Here is a 26,069-nt window from a genome sequence, read left to right as displayed (position 1 = left end):
ATGTGGGCCAAACCTTAAGAGCTGCTTTTTACACTTATTTAGTCTTGGCTTTTCAAGCAAGGCCTAAGCTATCTCAGGGCCAGAAATTTTTTTCTCAAAGTCTTTAAAAATGGAGATGACATGACTTCAGCACTATTACTGCAGAATAAGCTGACGGTGATTTCTGACCTCACAAAATCAATTTTGCAAACCAACCCATTTGTATTTTTCAAATGCAGATGATGATATAAGTAACAAGCTGCATGGAGCAGGCAGCCACTGCTGCTCACTCTCCTCAAAGCACAGCTTCTCATAGCTAGTACCATTACCATTGCCATATCAGGGTGCAATCTAGAATCATTTTTAATTGCTGCTAAAATGTGAACCTGAGCAATGTGAATGCTTCAGCATAATTAATAAGTTTTGTGGGTGCGTATTTGGCTTCAACTATGAAATGTTATTGGGACAGAAAAGAAAATCCTGGCAGTTAGGGTAGTCCATCATTTGTGGTTTTGTATATGGTATAATTGTGTTCCAGCAAACGAAACACAAATGTCTCATCTAAGCTGAGACACACTATTGGACAGTAAGCCTTGTATGCAGAAATGAGTGGATGCAATGTTTTATCCCAATCTAGACGTTTACACTGCAAAAGGCAGCTGCCATATATTTTTTTACCCAAACAGAAGACTACCTTAGTGTCAATCTTCTTTCTTATACAGTTCTTTAAAAATGCAGTAAAATCATATGGCAGTGTGAGGAAAGCAGATGGAAGCAGTGAGATGAAAGCTCTTGATGTGGAACTTCATTCAGGGATTCCCTACAGCCACTGTCCTCCTGGGCTTTTCAATTCAGTTGGCGGCTTTTTTCTTTCAAATGGTCTATGTCCAAAGTTTGTAGCCAGAGAATCCAACACAGACTATGCCAGTTGCATTCAAGGCCTGACAGGCATCCTCAGCCAGTATTTATGAGAATATAAGTAAGGTTTTCATTCAAGGGGAGGAGTGTTGCAAACCAATAAAATCATACTTTAAGCTGGTACATTTGTGTCAAACTGATGCAAATATGTGTTGTATATTTTCTCCCCTCTATTCAAATAAGGCAGAGCTCCTATTTTCCTGTTTATATCTCATAACTGCAATGCATGTCCTAAAGATACCTCGGTTGGTATTCATGTAAAAGTCCAGAAAGACCCAGAAAACCTTAAACTGTGTTTACTATGGCCTTTAGAAAGAAAAACTCTGAGGAGTTTCCCTGTGAAGCTCCACAGGGGCAGGTCCCTCACTCTCCTCATGGTCTCTAAAGCCTTGAAGGATATCAAGTGATATCCTTCTCCTTGATGGATATAGTGAGTTTTTTCTAACCACTATAAAAAACATCCACCATTTTTTAAGTGTATCTTGATAGGTCAGCAGAATATCTCTCTAGTTGCTTCTCTTATTAGATTTTATATTAAATTAATGCAGTTTAATTATGAAGTAAAGGTTATGCAGTCACCCTGTCTTATCCTTGTGTTAATCTGCCTGCCTGCTTCTCTGTCTGCCCATGCATCTCTAAGTTCCTTATTATTAGGGGAAAAGTTAATTACTGTTCTGTGATTGGGATAAAAGAGACAAATTGATGCAAATCCTGAGGAAAGGAAGCAGAACTTTTGTACTGAATATGTACAAATAGCTTCTTTCTTAATACAGAACTTTCATCTCTTCCTCAGGGTGGGGATCAGCATAGGTTATATGGTGTGAATTCAAGTGTCATGTTGGAAATGTTATGAAGAAAAAGTCAGAAATTTGCAGAAGTTTAGGCTTCACCACTTTACTGCGGCTAATAGCTTGCAATACAGTATATAATCTTTGGTCTGCTAAAGAGAATTTTGCTTGTGTTTTATGTAACAGGCATTAAACTCATGTGGGCTGGTGCATGTTTTAGCAGTGTTCTTTGGTGATGGAGAACTGATAATTTTGAATTTTGGGGCTCTGTGAAAAATATTCTGTTTTCAAACAGCTATTTCCTTTGAAAAATTAAGACATGAACAAGTATAGCAGGCATTCTAGTTAAGAGAGTCTAGCAGTGATGTGAAAAATTTCTTCTAGCTTTAAAGGCTAATACCTCTGTCTGTGTGGTGGTTTGACTAGGAAGAAGTGAGAATTTTAAGAAACTGTGGTCAAACTAATGGATGCTCGGAGTCTGATATTGGCACCTGGTGTGACCAGTGCGGTTTAGGCACACCTCCAAGAATACACAGGGGTTAAAAAGCAGAGTTTCGGCCCTGAGAGGCCTCTTGGGAGGTCGAGGCGAAGAGGTCAGATCTCCCTCCCCTGTCCAGCCGCCGCTGCTGGGCGGGGGAGGGGCAGCCATTCGGTAGGCCTGGGCCTGGACAGAGATGGGGGTGAGAAGGCCCTCGAGGATAGAAAGGTGGAGGAGCAGCCCCAAGAGACATTGAGCCCCCCAGGAGGGAGAGAGAGGGAGAGTCGGCATCTGAATGTGATAGCAGCCGGCCCAGAAGGAGAAAGGGGGGAGAAGGGTGCAGCCCGGCCGGGCCGCAGCAGCAGCGTGTGTGGGAGTACCGGCGTTCCGGGACAGACAGAGACTGAAGTTTTAACCCCTTTTTTACATGACTGGGGCCTTGCAAAAATGCTGATCCTCTTCAGAGCTGAATAAGAAGAGAGAAAGGAGATGAGATGAGACAAAGACCTGGCCCGAAAGATGTAGAAGTGACTGAGTGGGAAGAGATGATTAGAGTGGCCTTTTGGCTGGACTTTTCTTGTGTGGCCATAGACTCAGTTTGTTCCTGTGACACAGACACTGCACTTAGGGGGAGGCAGTGCCTCAGAACCAGAAGGGTTTATCGTGGAGACCGCTCGGCCCCAGACAGTTGGAAAAATATGGGGGGGACAGATGTCCCTAAGCAGAGACTGTGCCTTTTTGGAGTGAGATAAGGCATCCTTAAAAGACAGCCCTAGAAGCAGCTCTGGTCCATGCACAGTGGTGAGAGCACTGGGCATGGAAGGAAAATGTCACAAGCGGCAAAAGGAATTTATCGGGCGGTGCCGAGTGACATGGAAGCGCACGAAGTTTCAGCGTGTTTCCAGACGAAGCCTATAGAACAAGAAAGACTCCTCTCCTCTTCATAAACTGAAGTTTGAGTATTCTAAAGAGTAATGCCAGGCTGGGCAGTTAGTGATTTGAGAGAATGTATCAGATTGAGAAATTCTGGTGGTGGAGAAGAAGAAAGTGTTTTTTGTAAGGTTTTCAATTTTTTTTTTCCCATAGTTTTTTCCTATTTTCCTGTAAATTAAGTAATAAAGTTTTCTTTAAGCTAGAGCCTGTTTTGCTTATTCCTGGTCACATCTCACAGCAGACACCAATGTGAAAGCATTTTCATGTGGGGCACTGGCTCTGTGCCAAGCTCAAACCATGACAGTCTGTATTTAGAAGATTGTGGCATATTGCAGTATTTATGCTCCCTCTTGCTTCTGTATGCAGATGAGGGCACTATCCTATCTGGAATCCAGAACGAATTACCCATAAGCTTCCATGTCATCTGGAGAGGGGGACACTGATGCACTGTAGTGTTTATTACACTGCAGTACACTCTGTATCAATGGCGTTTTGAATCATGTGTTCCTGCTTTTCTGTATCAAAACCACCACAAGCTTCTCTGGACATATCTGCTCTATTTTTGAACCATCTCACCTTGTCCAGATTTTCTGACCTAATGTGGATCAAAGATTGCTCACCACCTTTTATGATAGCATTGCACTTCAAGTGGTCTGGTGAGTGCTAAACTGTTTTGAGAAAGCTGTGGATATCCGTACGTTCAGTATCAGGTTGACCGAAATAATGATATTATCTGGATTTGTTGCTCTTGACACAAGGGAGATTTGAAAAGTGAAAATCAAGTCCTGGCTTGATTTCTGTACATGAAATTACTACTTAATCATGCCCTCTTCTGAAGAATAACAAGCTACAATATGTTATCAGTGTTCTTCAGTGAAATACAGTCCAGAAACAACTCAAGTAGAATCAAATTTGAAAATGAGAAAAATGGGATCCTGTTATTTTACATAAAAGAATAAAGATCCTCCAGGACAGAAAGCCAAGAACACGTAGCTCTTGCCTTTTATGGGTGCCTCAGCATCCACAGGGTGGCAAACAGGGGCTAAATGGGAAGGAGGGGAAGTACCATCTACAATAAAAAATCCCACAAGAGATTTTGAGGAGGACAATCTTATTTTCATACTTTTTTGCCAATCTGAAATTAACTGTTAGTGACTATGTTTCAGGAGTTGTCTGGTACTTTGAGGCACTGGTGAATATTTTGTGCATTTGTGTCATATATTGGGCATTCAGAGTATTTGCCACTGGTAGATGCTAGAAAGAACCATTTCCATGTCTCCACTGTCTTATTTACAGGTAGAAACTATTGAGCATTTTCTGTTCTTTGTCCAGTGCTGCTGCTACCTGTAAACTTTCATCTTCATAATTCTGCCCTTTCATAATTTCCAAATGTACAGTTTAGACTGTAAAGTGGCCTTATGTTTTGAGCTGGGAGCCCTTTAAATGTCAAAAAAGAAGCAAAAAATGGAGTAGCTCTATGCAAATAAAAATATCCTTTATAAAAAATAAGAAATTAAAGGACTACTGAGAAACATTTAAGCCAGCTGTCACATATCAGATAATGCCATTTCACAGAACTCAAAGACAAAGAGCATAATTTTCCTGGAAGTGAAGTAGCATAGTCACACTCTCTTTCAGTGGAGAACAGGATAAAAAAATGAAAAAAAGGCACTTGGCTTATCTTCTGCTAAAGCCTTTGTGTAATTCATTAAGCAACCCTTATCTAAAATTATAGTGCAGGGCATTTGCTGATGTTGTCCTGACCCAATGAAAACATAAAGAGGCACTAAACCCAGGTGGTCATTAACTCTCCTGTTAATGCTCCAGGCTGATTCATGTTGTCTATTATACCTGATTGGATTTGGCTCTCCTGAGCAATTAAAGCCTCTGAGTTCCTCCTATGGAGGACATGTTTCTTTTGGTTTGTTCTAAGTCAGGCTAATGTCCTTTTTGTCCAGTCTGGACCTGTGGTTTCACCTGAAGCACTACCCTATTCCAACCACTCCTGCCAAGACTGTGTTCAAAGTGCAGATTTCTTCCACAGGGTGTTTAAAAATCCATTCTTCTATTACCAAAGGAATAAAAGAGATGATAATGAAAATGGTTACAGACTTATTAAACATTCTGATGATCCTGAATAATGGGGAGTTTTGTTTCATCCTTACAGAATGATTGTACAGCAGTAGAGATTGCACATACTGCTTTTAATTAGGTTCTTGCAGTATCTGCAAATCATTGCTGCCTTGTGGACAGTATATATAATATAAGAATAATGTTGTAGCAAGTCAAACACAAGTCACATTTCTCCATTATCAGCCTTTTTCTAATTAGATTTTCATGGACTTGAAATCTAATGTTCAAAACTCATATTTTATTCTTAAACTTGCATAATATTAAAATAGCACCAAATCAATATTAGTTTCTGTTAGAAGTTGCAACTTATAATTCATGGTAAATTCACTACAGGGAAGTACAAGAAAATTAAAAACATATTGTATTTCTGCCTTTGGAGTCACTTTTGGAACACTCACCTCTATCCTTTGGGATGACATGTCTGTGGATTAATCCCGGATGGTCAGTCACCTGCCATACCCACAGCACAGAAAGTGGCCGGTCTGTCAACATTCCCATAGACTTGCCAGGCAGCTGGGCAATAACTAAGTTGGTACTTGCTTTTCAGAGTGTGTGTGAAACATAATAAAGTGTAATTGCAGAAGAATAAAACTGGTGTTACCTGTACTGTGTTATAAAACCTGATTTTCTTTCTGTTAATCAGCAAATATTTCTAACTCACAACTCTCCTTATTTTATTTTCTTTTTTCAGACATGGCGATGACTTGATTGTGACACCATTTGCACAGGTAGGAACAGCTTTGTCATATTTCTCACAGGGCCTTGTTATTTAAAGACAAAATGGTCAAACCAGTTCTTTTCTGTTGTTGATATTATATATGTTTGCCTGAAACAAGAAAAGTGTTTCAACAGAAAGTCAAAAACTTTCCACTCTGATAACTATACCTCTTTTTCTTAACACTTTTTGATTATCTGAAAATTTGAAGTACAACAGCATGACAAACACCTTTTATCTCTTCCAAATACTGTAGCAGGCACTCATGATTGAGACAAATCTCTGATTCCTGTTATTCTGTTATTTTTCTAATTACAATTTCTGCACTTGAACATATTTTATGAATTAAATACATTGAGATTTTTGGACATGAGATAAATTTTACCCAGAACACTTATGTTCCCTTACAAAACCAGACTTGTTTTTTCTATTCAGATTCTGGTTTATAAAATACTGGTTCAAAATTCTTTATAATTCAGACTAAAAAGCCACAGTTTTCAAAAGAGAGCTTCCTTATAAAGTATGCAAAATTAACATTGCTTTTCCTTGAACCAATGATGATGGGTTTTACTCCAAAACAGACAGGAATTAAAGTCAAATTACTGTATGAAGTCATATGTGATTGAAGATGAATGGAGAGAGAAAGGTTGAGTCCCAGAGCAGTGTCAAATAAGAATTTTATAAGAATATAGAATGTATTATATATATAATATGTATTATGTAATATAATATGTGTTATATATTATATTATATTATATTATATTATATTATATTATATTATATTATATTATATTATATTATATTATATTATATTATATTATATTATATTATATTATATTATATTATATTATATTATATTATATTATATTATATTATATTATATTATATTATATTATATTATATTATATTATATTATATTCATCATATATCATACAGATATATATGCCACATATAAGGACATGTGGCAGCTTCAGCCACACTATTTAGGTTGCTTTGGTCAAATAATAAGCTGTTAAAAGAATATTAATTAAATATTTTTTTATATATTTAATTATATTTTTAAGAGATTTAGTGTTTATAAGACTCAATCAAGTCCTTGTTATGGGTAAAGCCATCATCTTTTACTAGGAGAGAAAATATTAAGCAAGGGCCTTTTATAAAATACTCTGAAATCTCCACTGTGCCCCTAATATGCAAATTTGATGACATATTTAATTAGTTTAAATCCATGCTGAATTAAATATAAGTCAGTTTGCTTCCTGATTTTTGGAAGGAAAAACATAACAGATTAATAAACATAACAGATTAATACTGTTTAGTTAGTCAAAGGTATTTTTTATTATCTTGACTTCTTTGGAAATTACCTCCAATGAGTTAATTGACCACTGTGAGTCATTGCTAGTTCCTAACTTTTTGTTACAAACTTTCATTAATTTATTCTCTTTTTCTTCGATGTCCTACTCACTTCCTACCTCCTGCATACATTTAAGGCGCTATGAAAAGAGGGTTGTGCACTCCTCCACCCAGATCTCTGAAACCCAGCTCCTCATTGCTGCTTTTGTTATTCGTCAGATGGGTTTACCAGGAACCAAGCCCAGTCTGGGCTGAGAAAAAACGAAGCCCAACTTCTGCAAAGACATACCAATGATTAATTAGTGTTGCTGCTTTCTCCCATTTCCGGCCTAGCTCCTATAAACTCATGGTTCCTCTCTGACATCAGCTGAACAACCTCTCCCCTGACAGAGAGGTTCACTTTTTTGCCATCACATGGCACAAAATCTTTTGTATGTTACCCTGCTATCTTCACAAGAGAGTGCCTATGCCACTTATAACACAAAGACACTCCACTGCATTCACTGTCTCACATCTTACATCTTAAGTCCAGAAAGGAAGCAGTTCATCTATGTTGCCTTCCCCAATGCATAAAGCTTGTAAGAGTCTGCAGACTTTTCCTGCTTCTCAGGGGATAACTTCCCCTGGCCTTCTGCACTGAGTCCCTAAATCAACTGTGCCTCTTAGAGGGGACACTTCTACTTGTTTACTTTTCCTGGTAGTCTAGACAATCTCATTCCCTTTGTCCTTTGGAGTTTGTGGGGACCGAACTGCAATAAAACTGTAATTATTTCTTATGCCTGAAGTATTAGGGTTGAATGGACTATTATCTTCCAGACTCAAATGCTTTTCTTGTTATTTTAAAGAAATAAGTAGAATTATGTAAAAATAATTTCCTCCCCTGCAAGTCAGCCTTCCTTCAGACAGAAAATGATTTGTTTATGAGGGGAACAAAATAATAGAGGTAAACTACTGACTTTGTATTGCAGACATATTATTGTTAAATAATTGCCAAAGTATCTAGACTAACCTGCCCAGAAAACCTTTTACAGTGGTTTTGCAACGTGCTTTCCATTTTCTTTCAGCACAGTGGAGCAGAGATAGATCAGTCTCACTTATGCAGAAATTAATACTGAAACCACTTTTTTTGTTCCAGGTTCTGGCCAGCCTGCGTACTGTCCGGAATAACTTTGCTGCATTAACCAATTTACAAGACCGGGCACCCAGCAAGTGAGTGTCATTTGTTGGCCACTGAACTTTTTGCAGTGATAGTTTTTTTATGTAAGCTAAGAAGACAAATATGAGTTATAGATTTCAGTCTGTGCCACCAAACCTGCATAAATGAATGATTAGAAATAAGTTTATTAATCCCCTAAACATGTTATAGTTGGTGGCTGAGACGCTAGCCCCCTTGCCTTCTAATTGATCTTGCAGTTGTTGTCCTTGCATGAACTTGGAGTAGGTTTTTTCACCTTATGTGATTTTAGATAAAGTAGTCATATGTCTAAGATCATTCAGAGATGACCATTCAGGCACAGCCTAAGTATTGCAGATGAAACAGAGGGAGCAGGAGCTGCCCTCACTGAGATCTGCTTGCATGGTCTGAACCTAGAACTCTTCTTCACTCATTCAAGGTAGTGATACCAAACATATCCAGAGGAGTTCATAACTATAAATTAGGCAGCATAAATATGATCTCTCTCCAGTCATGTTACAGCATCACAGTTAACACTAATGTTAGTTACACCGGCAAATGTAGTGAAGTCATTTCCCTCACCCAAAGCATGCATTGTGAAACCTAGAAGTAATTAGCATTTCAAAGAAAATAAGGTCTTTGTATATGTTTATAAGTCACATTTCAAACTATGTATTTGCTCTAGATGTGATTAGGCAGGCTTTTAATAAACCTATAAGTTTCTAAAATTTTCCTGTTCTGGAGTTCCCAGATAAATTCCAGGTAATGTATTTTCTGTTGTGTTGTTCAAGAATTCAGTCATCAGTGAATTTTTCAGGCTTAAACCTTTTTTCATTTCCTTTTTCACAGAAGATCACCAATGTGTAGCCAACCATCTATTAACAAAGCAACTATAACAGGTAAGAATAATTTATTTATAAAAAGCATCTAACTGAAATAGTAAATATAATAGTAAATATATATTTCTTCATATACTTCTATCGTTTCACATCCCTATATTTGTTTTATCAAAGAGGTTTTGAGTTTTTGAGTCACATATTGACTCAAATTGGTGACTCCTAGTGTTCAGTCCTGTTAACATCTGATTTCTATTTTATTATTCCAGTTTTAATTTAAGTTCTTTCCCAATATTTTTCCTTATATATCATATATATATATATCATGAGATGTCTGACCATCTCATGAATACTTTTTACAAAGAAATCTGGTAGAAAAAAAATGGATATGAGGAATTCTATTAATCTTTCTTTTTGGGATGTAGAGTTCTGTAGCTATGCAGGCACAAAGTCTTCACTTTAAAAGTGCGTATGCTATGAGGAGAAATGTTCAAAACTGAATTTTCTGATTTAGAATTGTAAATCCTATTTTTATAACATTTGTATGAGGAAGAAATTTCCTTTTAAAACATGGTATTATTTCTAAGGAAGCATTGACTTAAAAACAAGACTAGCAGTGCAAATGACATTAATATTTTGGAAAATTTTACCCCACACTACTTTTGATTATTTTGATGGCAACTTTGTCTTGTTTGTCTTTATGGAAATGCACTTTATTGGACCCCATATTTTTTACAACATATTAATTCACAACTTACACTATGTAATTTTCTGGGTGTTACTTTCTCTATTGTGTTCTGTCAGAGTAAAAGAGTATTTGCTTTTCTTCTTGATGAAAGTATACAGACACTTACTAAACAGGCAAATTATCATTTTAATCACAACCATAAACACAATTTTCCATAATTTTCTCTAAGAATTTCTCAAATTTCTCTAAGAAAAAAATGGTACGTCAGCAATTTTGAGGAGCAATGTAGCTTTTCAATGTTCAATGGTTTCTGCCTTTAGGCTCTGGAATGTGTTAAAATCAATGGGTTTTTTCAGCTAGCCTCTCACCTTAAAAGGACCTGGTCTTGGCAGTTCTTTTCAGTTTTATTCTCCTAGGAGGTCATACAATATGAACATTTATGTGTAGGGCTCATCAGGAGACAGAAGGTTATGTGTTTAAATCTATACTATAAACAGAAAGGCAGTTAGTTAAATAATAGTAAGAAGATATATCTATATATGTAAACCAATTATATTAATGATCCTTTCTTAATATATTTCTTGAAGAAGTAATTCTGGACATTGGTTTCAGATTGCTCTCCATAAACTGTTTCAGTTATGAATATTATATCTATTTTTGATTTTGTGAGTTGTCTCATAGCAGAGTAATCCAGAAATATGTTAACTCAAGTATAGGTCTCTTTCTTTATCTCCAAGGGGCTAACTTAGGAAAACATAGTGAAATTCATGATAGTAAAAGAAAATGGTATCCAGAAAAGAAGATGTGCATGCCAGGGAACACTACATTACATGCTCTCCCACAGCTATTTGCCTGAGGTTGACTTCTTTTCTCCAGCAGGAGAAGCTGTTCAGACAGCAGGACCCAAGACACTCTCTGTTGGAAGATGCTGTTGCTCTTTTTAAATTTTTCCTGATCTGAAGGTTTCCATTCAGTTAATCCTCAGAGTGAACTCTACATGTCAGCCATAAATCATCTGATATTTTAAAGTTTAGAAAGAAAGTACCACAGTTAGTTCTCCAATTAATCTAGAAAATTCTTTATTTGCCAATAAATTCAAAGGCAGCAATAAAAGGCAAAGAATAGTAAGGATAATTTAGTCTAATTTAATTTAGTCTAATTTCTCAGAGATGCTGCTGGAATTTCTGTGCCCAAATTATGCACTGAATGGGATGATCTGAAGCCTGTGTGTACTGGATATAAGTGGTTGAAAGACTTTAATGATATAACAAAGATATTAAGCCACTATAAAGCATGAAAATGGCTACAATTCATTTTGACTATTGAATGGAAATTGAGGCTGGATACTATTTTGCATGAAAGGGTTTGCCCGTTCTTAGTTATAAGCTGGTTTTGATATTTCCATGGCAACTAATTTAATGGCATCAGTGCAGAAATATGCATAGGTTTGTTCTTGGGACATATAGAATCCTAGTGAAATGTCTTAACAGCAGTGTGTTAAGAAGGAAGATTAAAAACACTTCTGCTATAATTCAAAGAATAATTGAAGGCCCTTTCGCATGCTACTAACTTTTTTGAATTTTTGTGGGGAACATTCAAAATGTATCTTATAGAGATCCTTCCTGCTGAGAAATGCTCCTGGTTTTGCTGTTCTCAGAACTTGTGTCATGGAGTGTCCAGAAAAATACACCAGCTAGGGTAGACCCCCATCATATAGTCTAGATGGCTCAGCTTGCAATCTCAGCAAGAACTTACAGGCAAGGTAGCAATCTAGGTGACTGGAGGGCACAGTGTCACTAAGCTATATTGATGATAAATCAGAAAACAGACACTTAAGATGGAGATTTTATGTTACTAAAGACATGTCTCTGGGAAAATTCTCTCTGAGAACCATTTTATGATTCTATGAATTCTAATAGTAGAGGAAAATAAACATTTATATTTTGCAGCTTGGAGCATATTTAGATTTAGCTTCCATTGAAATCCCTCCATCTGACACATGAAGTTCCATAACCAAATAGCAATGCAGATATTGGTTGTTTTAGCTAGCTTCAGCCATCTTCTTTTTGCAAAACAAACTCACAATTTTCCAAGTGTTTGAATATAGGATTGATAATCATCAGCTTTGGTGGAGCTGAATAAATCTAGTGGAGTTGAACCAGTTCCCCATCTTTACTGTGAAAAGCACTTTCAAGTGATCTGTATATTGTTTTCTTAAACAATCAGTAATATTTTTTGTAAATAGGACAGATTTGGAAAACAGCCATATTTACGTCAGGGACTCTTTTCAGTTAATCATTAAAAGTCCGTATCTAGGTCATGATCACCAAACAGAGAGTTATCTCACTTATAGCCTTGTTAGCCACAACACAAACAAAATCATATTGCTTTGTGAGATACGGGGCACAAATTACTTTCAGACTGAAATTCATTCATACATCCCCTGACCCATAGGAAGTAAGGTATGTAGCTAACAGGTAAGGCATTGAAGAACCAGCAGTCAGCTCCCCACACAGACCTTCAAAGTAATTTCCTCATCTTTGGGGCTGAATTAGCAGCTTTATTCCTTGTACATGCAGAGTTTGTGAGCATTTGATAGTAATAAATGGAATCCATATTTGCTTGCATTCAGAAAAAGAATTTTCAGTGTCATAGCTTGTGCAGTACTGTTGTGTGCTACAATTTTAAAAAAACAGCTGCTTAAATGGAGTCATTTAGTAAAATAGTTTTCCTTTTAAAAAGTGTTGTCCCCAGTTCAGCTGCATTAGTTTAGGGAAGAGGCTGTTATTAACAGGATACAACTGTGAAGGCTTGTGGAATGCATTCTTCATCTTGATTTGTAGAGTTTTAATTAATGTTGCAAAAGTTTTCTAACCCAAAGGCTTCAAATGAAATCTATATGTAGGGCTCTTTTAGGCTGAGTGGGTTTGCAGAACAGTGATTAACCTTAAGGCAGAACAGCAGGAAGAGGACTGGCTTGGTTTTGAACCAGATAAGCTGTTCGTGTATCATCTCACATCCAAGGAAGTGAATAAAACCAGGGCACAAAATAGACACTATATTTGAATAGCACTTTTCAACACTGATACCTGATAGGCAAATATGTAAGCTTTCATAAAATAGGAAGTTAAACAAAGAAATACATGTCATAGTTTATGATATTCCTGGCAGGAATGCTCATGTAATTAAAAATAAAACACTTGAAACAAAAATTAGAAAATAAAAGGGGATGTTTTGCAGAGAATAGACAACAACACTCGGCCCTTGTGTATGAATTCAATTTTTTAGCAGTCTGTTTCAGTAGAAATGTGTGGTGGTTATTAAAGTGCATAGAGATTAGAACCCATCATAGGGCTAACCTTTGCTTTTATCTTTATCCAGCACTTAAGGTTACTTTTCATAATACTGCAGTGTACTGGAGCCTTGATTTTGTTTCAGACTCACACATTTTGGAGTTAGACTAGGGATACATTTAAAAAGAAAACATCAGAGGCATTATTAATCTCCACATCAATAATCTGATATGCAGCCCCACATACATTTTTGCTTCTTACTTTCAAATTGGTCTCATATTTTGCTGCACCAGTAAAAGTCCTTATATCACTATTTCACCCAAACTGTCCACTTCACTGGAAAGAGAAACAGGGTGACAAGCTTCATGTGCCTCTTGTCCTTTCAGCCTGTGTCCCTTACAAGCACTGTTAGTGTAGTACGCAGAAAAGTGTACTTGACCCCAGGCTGTATTTATTGTATTCGTAACAACAGAAAAACAACTGGAAAGAGTGAAATGTAGTTTTGTTTTTAAGACAGAGTTGAGAAGAATCAGAAAGAAAAATAGGACTCTTGCCTGTGTCATTTTTCTCCTTTCTATTACAAATGCAGTCCCTTGTCTGATGAATATAGAAAATAAAACTGAAGCAGATGTGGTTTCCAGTATGACTTGGTTGCAGTCTGGATGTACCTTCTTTTCACATCTTTCATTTCTGATCAGGGACACATTATCACCTGTTCAGTCTAAAAGATTTATTCAAAAGTAGATATTTTTCCTTTAATAAATTACTGACAAACTGGCCTGTTCCAGCCTATTCACTTTCCTGAGCATCCATTTAAAAATTAAGGGCTACATTGAAATCACCCATTAAAGTGCATAAGTTCTGCTTTTATTATATGCAGGTTCCTGAGTAAGGAGCCTGAACACAGCAGTGAATCAGAGTGGCCAGAAGCCATGGTCAGACAACCCTGGAGACAAGATACAACAAAGCTTCCCTTTTCTGCATTTTCTCCCTGTGTCCTCATGTATTTTGCTTTACACCCTGCAAAATGACTCATCAACTGAAAGGTGTAATTCCAGGTCTGGTGGTAGGAATATCCACTAATGCCTACTGCGCGTTCTTAAGAAGTAGGATTAAAAATTAAGGAATAAGCAATGCCTAAAATTCAGTCTTCTTCTCTCAGGCCAAAAGTTGAAATCTCTTGGTATCAAAGCCCTCTGAACAACCACATGCATTCTTTATAGTCAGGGGAGGCAGGCAGGTGTCTCAGGGAGCCCCCACGCTGCCTGTGCAAAAGGCAGTGTTATCCAGTGGGCATTACCTGGGTTATCCAGTGGACATTACTTTGGTGTAACTATCCATGAGGAACACCAGCAGTGGGCGGCCTAGCATCGTCCCAAATATTCTAAAGTATTCTCTACCAGAAGCTTGTCAGGGAAGAGTTGCAGTGAAGATTTTACCAAATTTGACTTTGGGGCTTTGGGAGGAATGATGGGAGGCCGTGAAAGAGACAGTCGTTCTTACTGTCCATTCTTACTGTTCTCACTTGAAATGTTAAATGTGCCAAGGTATGACATTAAAATTTCCTAATCAAACCCAAACCATAGTTCTCAGCCAGGTTTTCATAGCTCAATGACTCTTCCTTTCTGTTAATAGAATTGTAAAATTTACGCTCTTTTATCATTGTCCTTAATCAGCTCACCATTAAGAAGATTATTTGAGTAGAGGCAAACTTTTTTTATACTTGGAAGCTTTGATTTTATTCCCATTATGATGATATTCTGAGTTAATGAAGTAGCTGTGGTCACATGCATATAGTTTTAGTTGTTATGAAATATTAAAAATTATTCCCAAATATTTGCATTCAAACGTTAGCATAAATATGCCAATCTGATTAATTATTACTTCTGCACACAGAATTTTAAATTATATTCTGCAATAATATTTATATTTGAACATTTAAATTAGATATGAATTTGGACAGATGTTAAGCCAAATAAAAGATACAGATGAGAGACAAAAATTTAGGACCTATCTCTTAAATTGTAGGATATTATGATAAAAGAAAAAAAGTTTATTTTCTTAATTGCAATAAGGAAGGTAGGATTATATCCAATCAAGTAAATTTAACCACTATATTGCTTACTACTGTACTAAAAAAATGTGAATTAAATCAGGAGCATTTAACAGAAGTGACTTGGATTAGCAAGCATTTAAAAATTCCCTTTGTACCAAGTACATCATATGCTAATAACTTAGTGCACATACCATAAGATCTATTGACTAATCAGTCTTTAATTTAAGGAGTGCAAAGATGACTAGAATAGAAAGCCCAGGAAGAAGTCTGTGCCATAGAAATGAAGGAGAAAATCAAGCAAGAGTTTCAAAACCTGGAAAGCTGAGCTACCTGAATGGTATCAGCAGGATTTGGGAAGGTCCAACAGATGACGGTAGGCAACTAACGAGAAAGAAAACAGTATTTGGTTTGGGAGGAGTCTTTAATCTTGTTGTTATCATTATTGTAGATGTGGTTGGTTTTGCTATTAATACTACTGGGTTTGAACTCTGCTTTTCAAAGGGAAAAATCAAAACCAGAATTTTGTGTAGGTTGATTCTTTTAAATTGGATTGCAGCTACTACAAGCAATGGCAAATGCTATCTGACCCTCAAATTGTGTTTTGTCTTCTGCCCTTTCTCTGCCCTGTATGTATGTATGACCTATTTCAGCATTTCAGCTGCAGAAATACATTTCTTCTCTGCTGGCTTCCCTTTTTTTTCCCTCTTTTTTGTTTTTTGTTTTGTGGGTTTGGGAGTGAATCTCAAAATATTTTTTAGATATCTAATATAATATAAAGAGAATTTGAATCTCATCAAATTTCATCTCATGAATCTCATCACAATCTGATCTGTTTGTCTGAATCTCATCATTCTTCATACAATCTTCAACTCTGAAAACCTATCACATCAAGGAGGTGAGCAGAGAAGTGTTAGCCCTACAGCCATATATATTTTTGCAGTTCAAGGTGGTATTCCCAAAAAGCAAGCAGCTGACTTAGTATGTTTATGCCTTTCACATGGGAGAGCAACAGTCCATTGGTTAAACCATGTAGATATAATGTGCTTCTGCACGTGATTTCATTGGAAATGTGTGTAAGCATGTTACCTATCAACCATAGATATTCACTGTATGACATTGTAAAACCAAAGCCTGTTTGCCTTGCTTCTGCTGATTCTCACAAACGATTAAATCTGATGAAATCTGACAGTTTTTGCTTTGCTGAGTAAAATCTGAAACTGCAGCACCAATTAGTCTTTTACAACACTTTTGCAACACTTTTCTTTGGTCTAGTGCAGTTCCACCCTCCTCGCAGATTTATACTCCCTTGACTTCTGTTTTGTGTTTGGTTTATTTCTTCCCTAGAAGGTAGGAGTGGCTGTAAGATATGATGCAATGAAAAACCATGGTGTGGGAAGTTCTCAGGGGAGAAAAAGGCTCCTTGTAGCTTCAGTATGCATTCCAAAAGAGAAGGGCACAATTCTGTTCCTCAAATACAATCGTCCAACCATACAAGACAGAGTTGATGCTCAAAGGAATAAATGTTGCTTCAACAAATAATATATTTGTGGTAAGGCCAGTAGCCAGTTTTTCTTTGAAAACTCTTTTCTCCAAAAAAAATTGCTAGTCTTCTCTATAAAAAAGGGCTATAAAAATTTCTCATGATTTCCAAAATTGGATTCCATTTCTTGTTGGTTATTGAAGATTAGTTGTTAAAATAAATATATATTTCTACTTCTTAGTGTACATAAATTTATTCATATGTGTTTATTTTTGAAAACTGTATGCATTGATGGTTCTGTGAGATGTCAGTTCTGCAAGCATTATTTCCAATCACAGCTCAATCCTGCAGACCTGAATTACAAAACACCTACTATGGCCACATTACCTTTGGAAAATAAAAAATGTTTACATAAGTATTCTAAAGACTAAAATTCCATAGAATAAAATCAAAATATAATAAAATTTTTCTTTAAAAATATTGTTCTTTCAAAGTAACAATTCCAGCAGTCAAAAATGCACCATAAAAAATCCATCTTTCTCATAATAAAATGTAATTAATATAATTTTTTACATTTGTTCAGCAAGTTGGTGGAAAAGGCAGATTACCATTCTACTGTCTGAGTTGCTGACTAGCTCCTCATCAGGCAGTGCTTAGACAAGGCTATTTGGAAGCTAGTGTTAATATTTCAATGCAGAGAAAGAGCTTCCCTAGTGCATTCTCAGGCAGCCTTGTGAATGAGGAGGACGACGAGATGTATAAATATCTCTCAGCCCATTCTGTTTAGTGAGCAGACACGAACAGAGATGAGGAAGTACAGTGTGACTTTAATCCAGCAGAATAAATGCTCAGTGTTAATAAATCCCCAGGCTAAGGCCCATAGTCTCACAGATTCATGGCTAGCACATTAAAGCTGGTTTACCTATGATCAGATCTCTAGCATCAGTAGCAACATAGCTTTAAATAAAATTATCACATATATGAAGACCATACTACCCACTTTCCTTTCCACAAGATTGCTTCTAGAAGTTCTGAAACTTGTCTCTGTGTTGTGTTACTGGTTGTGTTGCTGGAGAATGGACAGTTACCAGGTGAGAGTCAGGATCATTGACAAAAGCTTTACAAAGGCACAGTAAAATAAAGTGTGAGTTTTTCATAGAAAAGATTGTTCCCCACATCTAATGTTGAATTGTGAATTGGAATAGCAGAGAAATAGGACTCAGAAATAATGTTCTTGACTTTGTTTGCTTCATATAATCTGTTCTGTTGGCTGAGGCTGGAAAGAGAAACTGTCCTTTAAAGGGGCAGGGGAGGGCAGAAGGGCTTCTGCTTCCTGTGTTCTTCTGTAAAGGGTTTCTTCATGAAGAGAATGTTATTCATGATACTAATACTATTGGCCACTATTTCTAGCTGGCCATTTTTCAAGGCTTCAGTTTCTGCTTATTGCCATTACAGAAACGCCTGTAATATAAAAGCATGGCTTCAGTGTTACTAACACTTTGGAAATGTGTTAGTAATTCCTATGAAGTGGAAATGTTAGCACAACAGACTGTAGTCCACTCCAGCTGTAAATGGGAGTGGAATTTCAAGGCCACTCCTAAGGCAAAGAACATGGATCAGTGGTTGTCATTGTGCATGAGTCTGTTAGGTGGATTTATCACAAATACCCAGCAAAACATTATGTTTGAGGAAATAAATGTCCTCTGGCTACTAATTCGGGGGGGGGGGGGGGGGGGGGGGTGGGAATAAAACCTGGCTTCTAATTTTTAAATTGTTTTACTTTCAATTTAATATATTGTTATGCCATCCTGAAACATTGTACAAATTTACTTTGAATAGGTAGTAACTTCCAGTTCAGTATTCTACTTCTTTCATATTGGACTCAAAATCATTAAAAGCTTATTTTTTAAAATATACTAAGAAGAATAAATTTTAGAATTTTATTTACTCCCATAAGTGCACAGACAAAGAACTTAATATGGTGTAGGGACCATCTTGGCTGCTATAATGATGATCTTAAATAGATTCTACATCATATACAAATCAAAAGTCTTATCTCATTTGAAACAGTTACACAAGTGGAATTTTTTATAAGCTTAATCTCAGAACCCTCCCAATAATTTCTGAATTTCTTCTGACATCTATGCATAAACAAATGCATTATTTTCCTAGAGCTAGAGACTCTTGGGCTCACAGGCAGTATCAATGGACTTCTGCCATGAAACTCCACATTCAGAGCTGATACTTCCATTTGATCTAAAAACTATTGCATTCAATATAAACAGAATTCAGGGAAAATTGACTTCCTAGATTCTGTCGTTGACCGTTACGCATGAATCTTAACCATTTTTTAATGAGTGGAAATCTGGGTTTCATTTCACTCATTTCTCAGTTACTGCTCTTGGTTTGACTGTCCAGTCTGGAATTGAAGTAACAACCTCAGTGAGTAGGAGTTGATTACATTATTTCAGGCCTGGCTAAGATTTGACTTAACTTTTTCTGTTTCTCTTTCTCCTTATTTTCACCTCACTAAAAAGGTGGTATGGATGATAGCAGTCCTCTCACAACTCACCACTTAGCAGAATTATAGTTCTTTTCATTGAAAAAGGTGATGGCTGGTTGGTATTTGCACCTTTATTGCTGTGTCTGGAAGAGTGACGACAACAGCAGTCCAATTTTAAAAATTAAGGAATTTAGTCATGGCTTTAGGGAGCTGTCTGTAAATGGATTAAGCCTGGTTGCCTCAAACCATTTTTGACAGTTTTTTCAGTCTTTTTTAAGCAAAGGCCAACTGTAGCTTAATCCTGGTGATGCAGCAGGACAGTTTTATAACACATCTGACCTTCTGAAGAAGAATCAGTATTTTGATGAAATAGATATAGGACAGGATCTGTTTTTCTATTTCTTCCCTTACATTGTCTTCATTCTTGTAAGAGACAGCTGCCACCATGATTAAGAATAATATATGACTATCAGATTAAGAAAATGCTGCTAAATTTCCACTCCTTTCTCTTCTAATTCAACTGAGCCTATTACTTTCTGTGGAAATTACTCACATCCTGTAATTGAAAAAAACCCAGCATCTGAAATGAGTGATATGCTTACTAGCAGAAAAGGAATATGTACAATTTCTATATGCTTTTTCTATCTCATTATCTGTGCATAAACATCCACTTGAAGAAAAGCTTTCTGAAACAGAAGTAACAACATTTGTGAAGTCCAGATATCACAACGAAATGAGCACCTCAGAGTGTGTCTACTGCTCTGTCAGTCTGTTGTGCTTTGCCTCTGCAAGTCCATCAAAGTGCCACTTCCCACTTTGTGAGCTGAAGTCATACATAGAACCAGCAGCTGTAATTATTTTCAAAACTAACAGAGTTTCAAGTATTTTTGCTAGGACTGAACATTTGGCTCTCACTTTTGGGTGGGTGGGAGTGCTAATGATTCATTATGTTCACAGTACATCAGTTGCAAACTGTTAAAATGTATCTGACTGTAAAATCAGAAACAATCCAGGAATTGGTATTACTATGTAAAAAATCTGTGGCTTAAATGATGCTAATACATTTCATTCAAAGAGTAATTTTGCTTTACATTCAAGGAAATTAACTGGCACAATTTTATAGGATTGAATTTGTTGGATTTTGTACATGTGAGTATATATAGAATATGTTGGGGAGGTGTAAACAAGACAGAAAGTGTTGTTTAAAGTGTTGTGAGTAAAGGTTTGGACAGGAGAGGAAAGCATGTAAGAGCAGACATTTTGGGACAATTTATAGCAACAGCTGATAAGAATACCTGACAATCAGCCAAGTCACATGTTATGAGGTGCACACCACACTGACACACTATATGGGTGCTGCAGATTTCAGTGTAAGTCCTGTAAGACTTGATGTCATCATGCCAGTCTCACAATTAATCACTGTCCTCCTCTGCCATGGTTTCTTCACCAGTTCAGGCTTGGAATGTGTTTTACCTCATAAATTATCTGAAGTTCTTTTTCCCTTTTGTTTTCCACAACACAGAGTCAGCAGTTTGATGCAGTATCCTGCCTGCATATCAGTGGCCTTGACATCTCAGCCTACACACACGTTTCTTAATGCTTGTTCTTTCCACACGGTTTTCCCAGCATCATCTTGAGCATCCAAGCATTGCATGCCTATAGCTTAAAGACTCCCTAAGAAATGTCAGTTGTCAAACTCCATCACCCATGGTGTTGAAATAGCCATACGGTGCCAGGTGCTTCTCATCCTCCTGCTGCTGTAGTTACAAAGGATGCTATTGAAAACAGAGATGCTAGGTGTGACAGGACACCACCATGGAAGGGGAAAGACACAGCCCCTCGGGGTGAAGGTTTTAGACGCTTCGGCTGGAAGCCGCATTGTTCAAGCCTTCAGTGCCTTCAGGAAAACACCTTTTCCCTGTCTCTCGGCTGAGGGGCTCCCCGTGGTGCCGGCTGCCCGGAGGTGCCCCGGCCCGCCCCTGCTCTACCCTCGCTCCCCGCACCTCTCCGCCGATGGCGGGACGAGGGCAGGGTAACCGGGCATGGGAAACGCGGCCTGTCGGGCGCCGGGCGCTGCCGCGGCCAGCGCTGGACGGGGCTGGGCTGGCCGGAGGGCACGGAGGGCTGCGACAGGCGAGGGCGCTGCCGGCAGCGGCGGCGGGGCCTGCTCCCGGGCGGGCTGTGCCGGTGGCATTCCCAACAGGACACACACAGCCGGAGCTCTGCCACCGACACAGGCCGCCGCTGGGGCCGAGTTCTTAGTGCTTGCCGTCTGCGTGGTCGTGTTTGTGGAACCATGGAACGGTTTAGTTGGAAGGCACCTAAAGATCATCTTCTTCCAAACCCTCTGCCGTGGGCAGGGACGCCTCGGCTTGGCCAGGCTGCTGACAGCCTTATCCAGCCGGGCCCTGAACGCTTTCAGGAGCGGGGCATCCACTTTCCTGGGCAACCTGTTCCAGTGCTTCACCATTCTCACAGAAAAGAATTTCTTTCTGACATCTGATGCAAACCTCTCTCCTTTCTGTTTAAAGCTATGCTTGCCCATATAAAATGCACCTCTTCAGCTCTCTTGTAAGTTGCCTTTATGTAAACAAAAGGCATAATGAGGTGTCTTCTCAGGTTGAACAATCCCAATTCCCTTAGCCTTTCATACTTAGTTGGATTTGTGAGGGAGAGGATTTAGATGCTTCTGAAAATTTGTTTTGATGAGGAAGAAAACAAAGTCTCTTAATTGGAATCACCGTAAAAACACACTGTGGTAGTAACTGACGTACTTTCATAAAATGTAGAAGTAATTTTGTATTTCCTTGCATAAGAACTATTGAATTAACTACTCTAATTCCTCAATATCCCTATAAAAACATAAAAAAATCATAAAAAACTTCTCTATAAAGTGTCAAAATCAGATGTCAGATGTGCTTTTCAACCTACAAATTAATCTCAGCATGCCTTATTCAACCCCATCAAATTTGTAGCTGTTCTGTTTAGTCTTATTTATGGCTTTATTCCTCTTTTTGATGTTTTATATTTCTAGTGTCCCTACTTCTTAATTCAAGTTTAAAAATTGGCTTCAAATGAGACAGTATCAGTAGGATGACACTTTTTCTGGTTTAGGCTTTAGTTATACACTGCACATGAGATACATGTGGGGATAAATGTACCTTTCTAAAGATCTTGCAAGTCTGTGCAATGAGTGAGAATTCTGTTCTTCAAGTCCTAGAGCCATAAATTAGGGTGTTGTACAGCAATAGTGTCAGGAAAGAGGCAAATTTCCCTTGTCTAGAACATTAACATGTGATCAAAGAAACTCCTTTCATCCCATATCTAGAAGTCAGCAATCTGCTTAGAGGATCTTCTAACTCTGTGTGCCTTTTCCTCTGTTGACTTTGGACATGTCACTGTGATCTCTGAAAATCCCCCTGCTAGCAATGTGAAAGAGTTCCCATTCTCAGATTTAAAAGCAGATACTTTATGAGACAGTCTAGAAAACGTAGCTGAAAGAGACAGTTTGTGCCTAACTGTGGCACTCTGTAACTGGATTATAACTGAATGCTGCTTAAATTGGCTAGCTTTTTGTAGCCTTATGGATGTGGACACGAATTCACTTAAATGAAACACTTTTAAACTTATTTCCCAGAGAGCAGTGGTTGCCCTGAAATGAGAATGCTCCTGTTTGCTGAGTACACATCAACCATTGTAAAACACTCTCAGTTTGCTTAGCTCCTATTTAATTTTCCTAGTTACTTTTATAATTTTCTTCAGCCTTAGCCTATACATCATATATCTGATACTGTGTATTAATATCATATCTATTTGCTTGATAATCCATAAAAAAGGGAATTATGCATTAAAAAGAGAGAGAGAGAGAGAGAGAGAGAGAGAGAGAATTTACAGTGATACTTTCTGCATTTCTCCAAGGGGATTTTCCAAATCCCTTTAATGACAAATTTCCTGCATTTATATACTGTGCTTAATGAAATAACTCAGCTAAGGATAATGGAAATGGTATTACCTGTAGTCCTTTATTTGGTGCTTGACCTGAATTCATTCACCATTTAAAATTCTTAGACTATATCAGAACTATTTAAATGTACTTGTAAAAGGAGCTTTATTGTAATTGAGCTGTCCTTGAAATAAGTTGAGTACTATCTTGAATTGTAAGATTTACCATGTGAATTATTGAATTAGATATCTGTTATAATTAGTTATCTAGCAGTTGTTATTATTATAAATATTCATTAGTATTTTTTATTTTTCATATTTCTGATAAATTTGCTTAAACTGTCATAATTGAGAACTTTATTATTATCAATATCATAAAGGTATAAGATCTACAAGAATTAGAAGTAGTTCTGTTTGCATCACTTCATGTAATAAAATTTACATTATTAATACACAAGTAGTATGTATAGTGTGGCCTTATCAGTTTAACTAGAAAATGCATACTGTAATAAACACATGAGTCGCAGAAGGAGAGGTCTGACTGTGTTTCCCAGGATTAGCCTTCCAGCACTGATGTATTTTACAAAATATCAGTTCTTTCTTGTGCTCTTTCTCAGTCCAGCCTGAGCTGTTGTGGGAAGTGATCGCCATTCTGCACAGTGCCCATGGCACAGTTACAGCTTCAGGGAGGCTTGCATGGGAGATTTCTTGCAACTGATGCCTCTTGCGAGCATCCTGGATATTCTCATGCTGCAACATCTCTGGTATCAATGATGTTTTGAAAGACAACAGCACAATAGTGTTTTGCTACCTTTCAGAATCAGAATCTTGGAAAAACACTCTATTTTTCTTAGAGGATTCACACTTCTAGATTTACTTGTTGCTTAAAAAAGGAAATACTGTGAAAGAAAATTGTGGATATAGTCATCTTTGGAAAATAAAGAGCACACATATGATTTCTGTACATTTTGCCACCACTTCTGTCCTGTGCAGCTTTTTAAATCTAGAACAGAGTTAACACTTAACATGAGCATCCTAGAAGATTTCATTTTAAATCTGGATGTTGACTATTTATCCTCTGTTACATAATCAGAGGTAGGAAGGCAGTAACAGAAGCAGTCCACACAGCTGAACCTTCTGTGTGAAAAAGTCAAAATACTAAGGGTGTTGGGCTGACATATTTTTGTCACCTGGTTATAACTTGCAGTGTCAGGACTAACTCATTCCAGCTAAAGTCTGAAAAACACTAAATATTTTAGTATTGGAAGAATTTACTAGTTGCAGGTAATCAACTTTTTAAGATAGGATTTTTCAGTATCTCTGAAGAGTCCACACTCTGATGGTCTTGATTGTTGACATCACTGATTTAATAACAAGAGAAGTGTCCTTTTTCGTTGTCAGTACCACTGTACCAGTAAGCAGGTCCAGACCTGGATGAGGGCTTGTACTGATAAGCTATAGCTGCTGGTCTGTGTCTCAAAGAGGTTCTAATTATTATTAGAATGTAAAGGAAGAAGACTATAGATGGGTAGATTCAAAAGAAAGGAATGATGGAACTATGAAGCAAAAATTCACTTTGATGGCATTATTTGGTATGAGAGGTGGTTGATGCAAAACAGCAGCAGTCTTCATTTTGGCAGTTTTAAATACATAACAGCAATTGGAACATAGGGGCATAACTTCAGTCAGGATGGTATAGCCTTGCTAACATATAGACACGACCCTGCATGTGTGAAACTGCAGTAGAACTGCAAATGTCACAGTTTAAAGCAGAAGGGACCAGATAAGTAATGTCTCAGGACTGAGTCAGGAATGAGATCTGAAGACAGCTTGTAAAATATTCAAACCCTAATACAAATGGCTCATTTTTGGCATATTAGAAAAGAAGTAGCCACAGGAGGGGTGTTATGAATTATGTGAACATACAGACACTGAGGTAGTTAGGGAGATCAGGTCTATATTAATGTTTTCACAAAGTTTTAAAACTACTCTGTTATCTATTTTCTTGGTGAAAGTTATGACCAAGGTCGTGCCAATTGCCAGATCCTGCTGCCATGAAGCACCTGCTGGGTATATTCTTACTCAACCCCTGAAATTGTTTCTAAGAAGTATCTAATAAACATGTTTCTTTGTACCTTAATGATGCTTTTGTTACTCTTACTGGAATTGCATTGATGTTAGCAGGTCTCCTACTGATCAGGTTAACACATGTAATAGCTCATAAGAGGAGCTATTTATTTTCTAGATTTGCCTGTGCAAGCCTGAACTATTAGGTTCTGCAAATCGATGCTAACAACATGAAAAGAAAAAGCAATAGGCTTTAAAGCATAAAGTAAGTTACATTTAATCAATATAAACAATAAAATCTAGAGTCTTTTGGGCAATATTTTGAGAAAAATTAGGAAGGCCATGCCTCATAGTTAGCCAGGTGTACAATTTAAAGTTCTTTTTTGACTTTATTTAAAGATAATCATGGAGAGAGCTGTGCTCTTATTAAATAGTTCTGACTTTGAATTCAAGGAAATTCTAAGAATAAAACTGCATGTTTAATGTTTATTTGTGACTTCTGATAGTTAAATACAGGAATTCCTTGTAAATCATTATGAGTTTTTAATAATTTCCAAAAAGAGAAATAATAGCTAAATGGGAGGTGAAATAAAAGCAAAGTATACAGGTTGTGTAAGCATATTCAGTGAAATAATGAAATAGCTCAGGAAATGTTCAACAATAAAAAACCATTAGGCATCCGTGTAGGTTATTATAGAGAATTTTTTAAAGGTCATGCTTGCGTTTAACTTGG

General features: G+C 37.2%; 1 protein-coding gene across 5 annotated transcripts in view; it reads left to right on the top strand.

The window, feature by feature from the left end:
- PDE4D (phosphodiesterase 4D) overlaps positions 1 to 26,069 on the top strand; it is a 350,628-nt gene that overhangs the window by 265,284 nt on the left and 59,275 nt on the right. For all 5 annotated transcript variants that reach the window (XM_064735824.1, XM_064735825.1, XM_064735828.1 and 2 more), the window contains exons 3-5: positions 5,921 to 5,957; positions 8,433 to 8,506; positions 9,321 to 9,370. In XM_064735824.1, coding sequence (XP_064591894.1) covers positions 5,921 to 5,957; positions 8,433 to 8,506; positions 9,321 to 9,370 — 161 coding nt within the window. The remainder of the gene's footprint in view (positions 1 to 5,920; positions 5,958 to 8,432; positions 8,507 to 9,320; positions 9,371 to 26,069) is intronic.

The sequence above is a fragment of the Zonotrichia leucophrys genome, chromosome Z (assembly GCF_028769735.1).
Source record: "Zonotrichia leucophrys gambelii isolate GWCS_2022_RI chromosome Z, RI_Zleu_2.0, whole genome shotgun sequence".
Classification (NCBI taxonomy): domain Eukaryota; kingdom Metazoa; phylum Chordata; class Aves; order Passeriformes; family Passerellidae; genus Zonotrichia; species Zonotrichia leucophrys.
The sequence above is the reverse complement of the archived record's forward strand: the minus strand, read 5'-3'. Positions and strand labels throughout refer to the sequence as shown.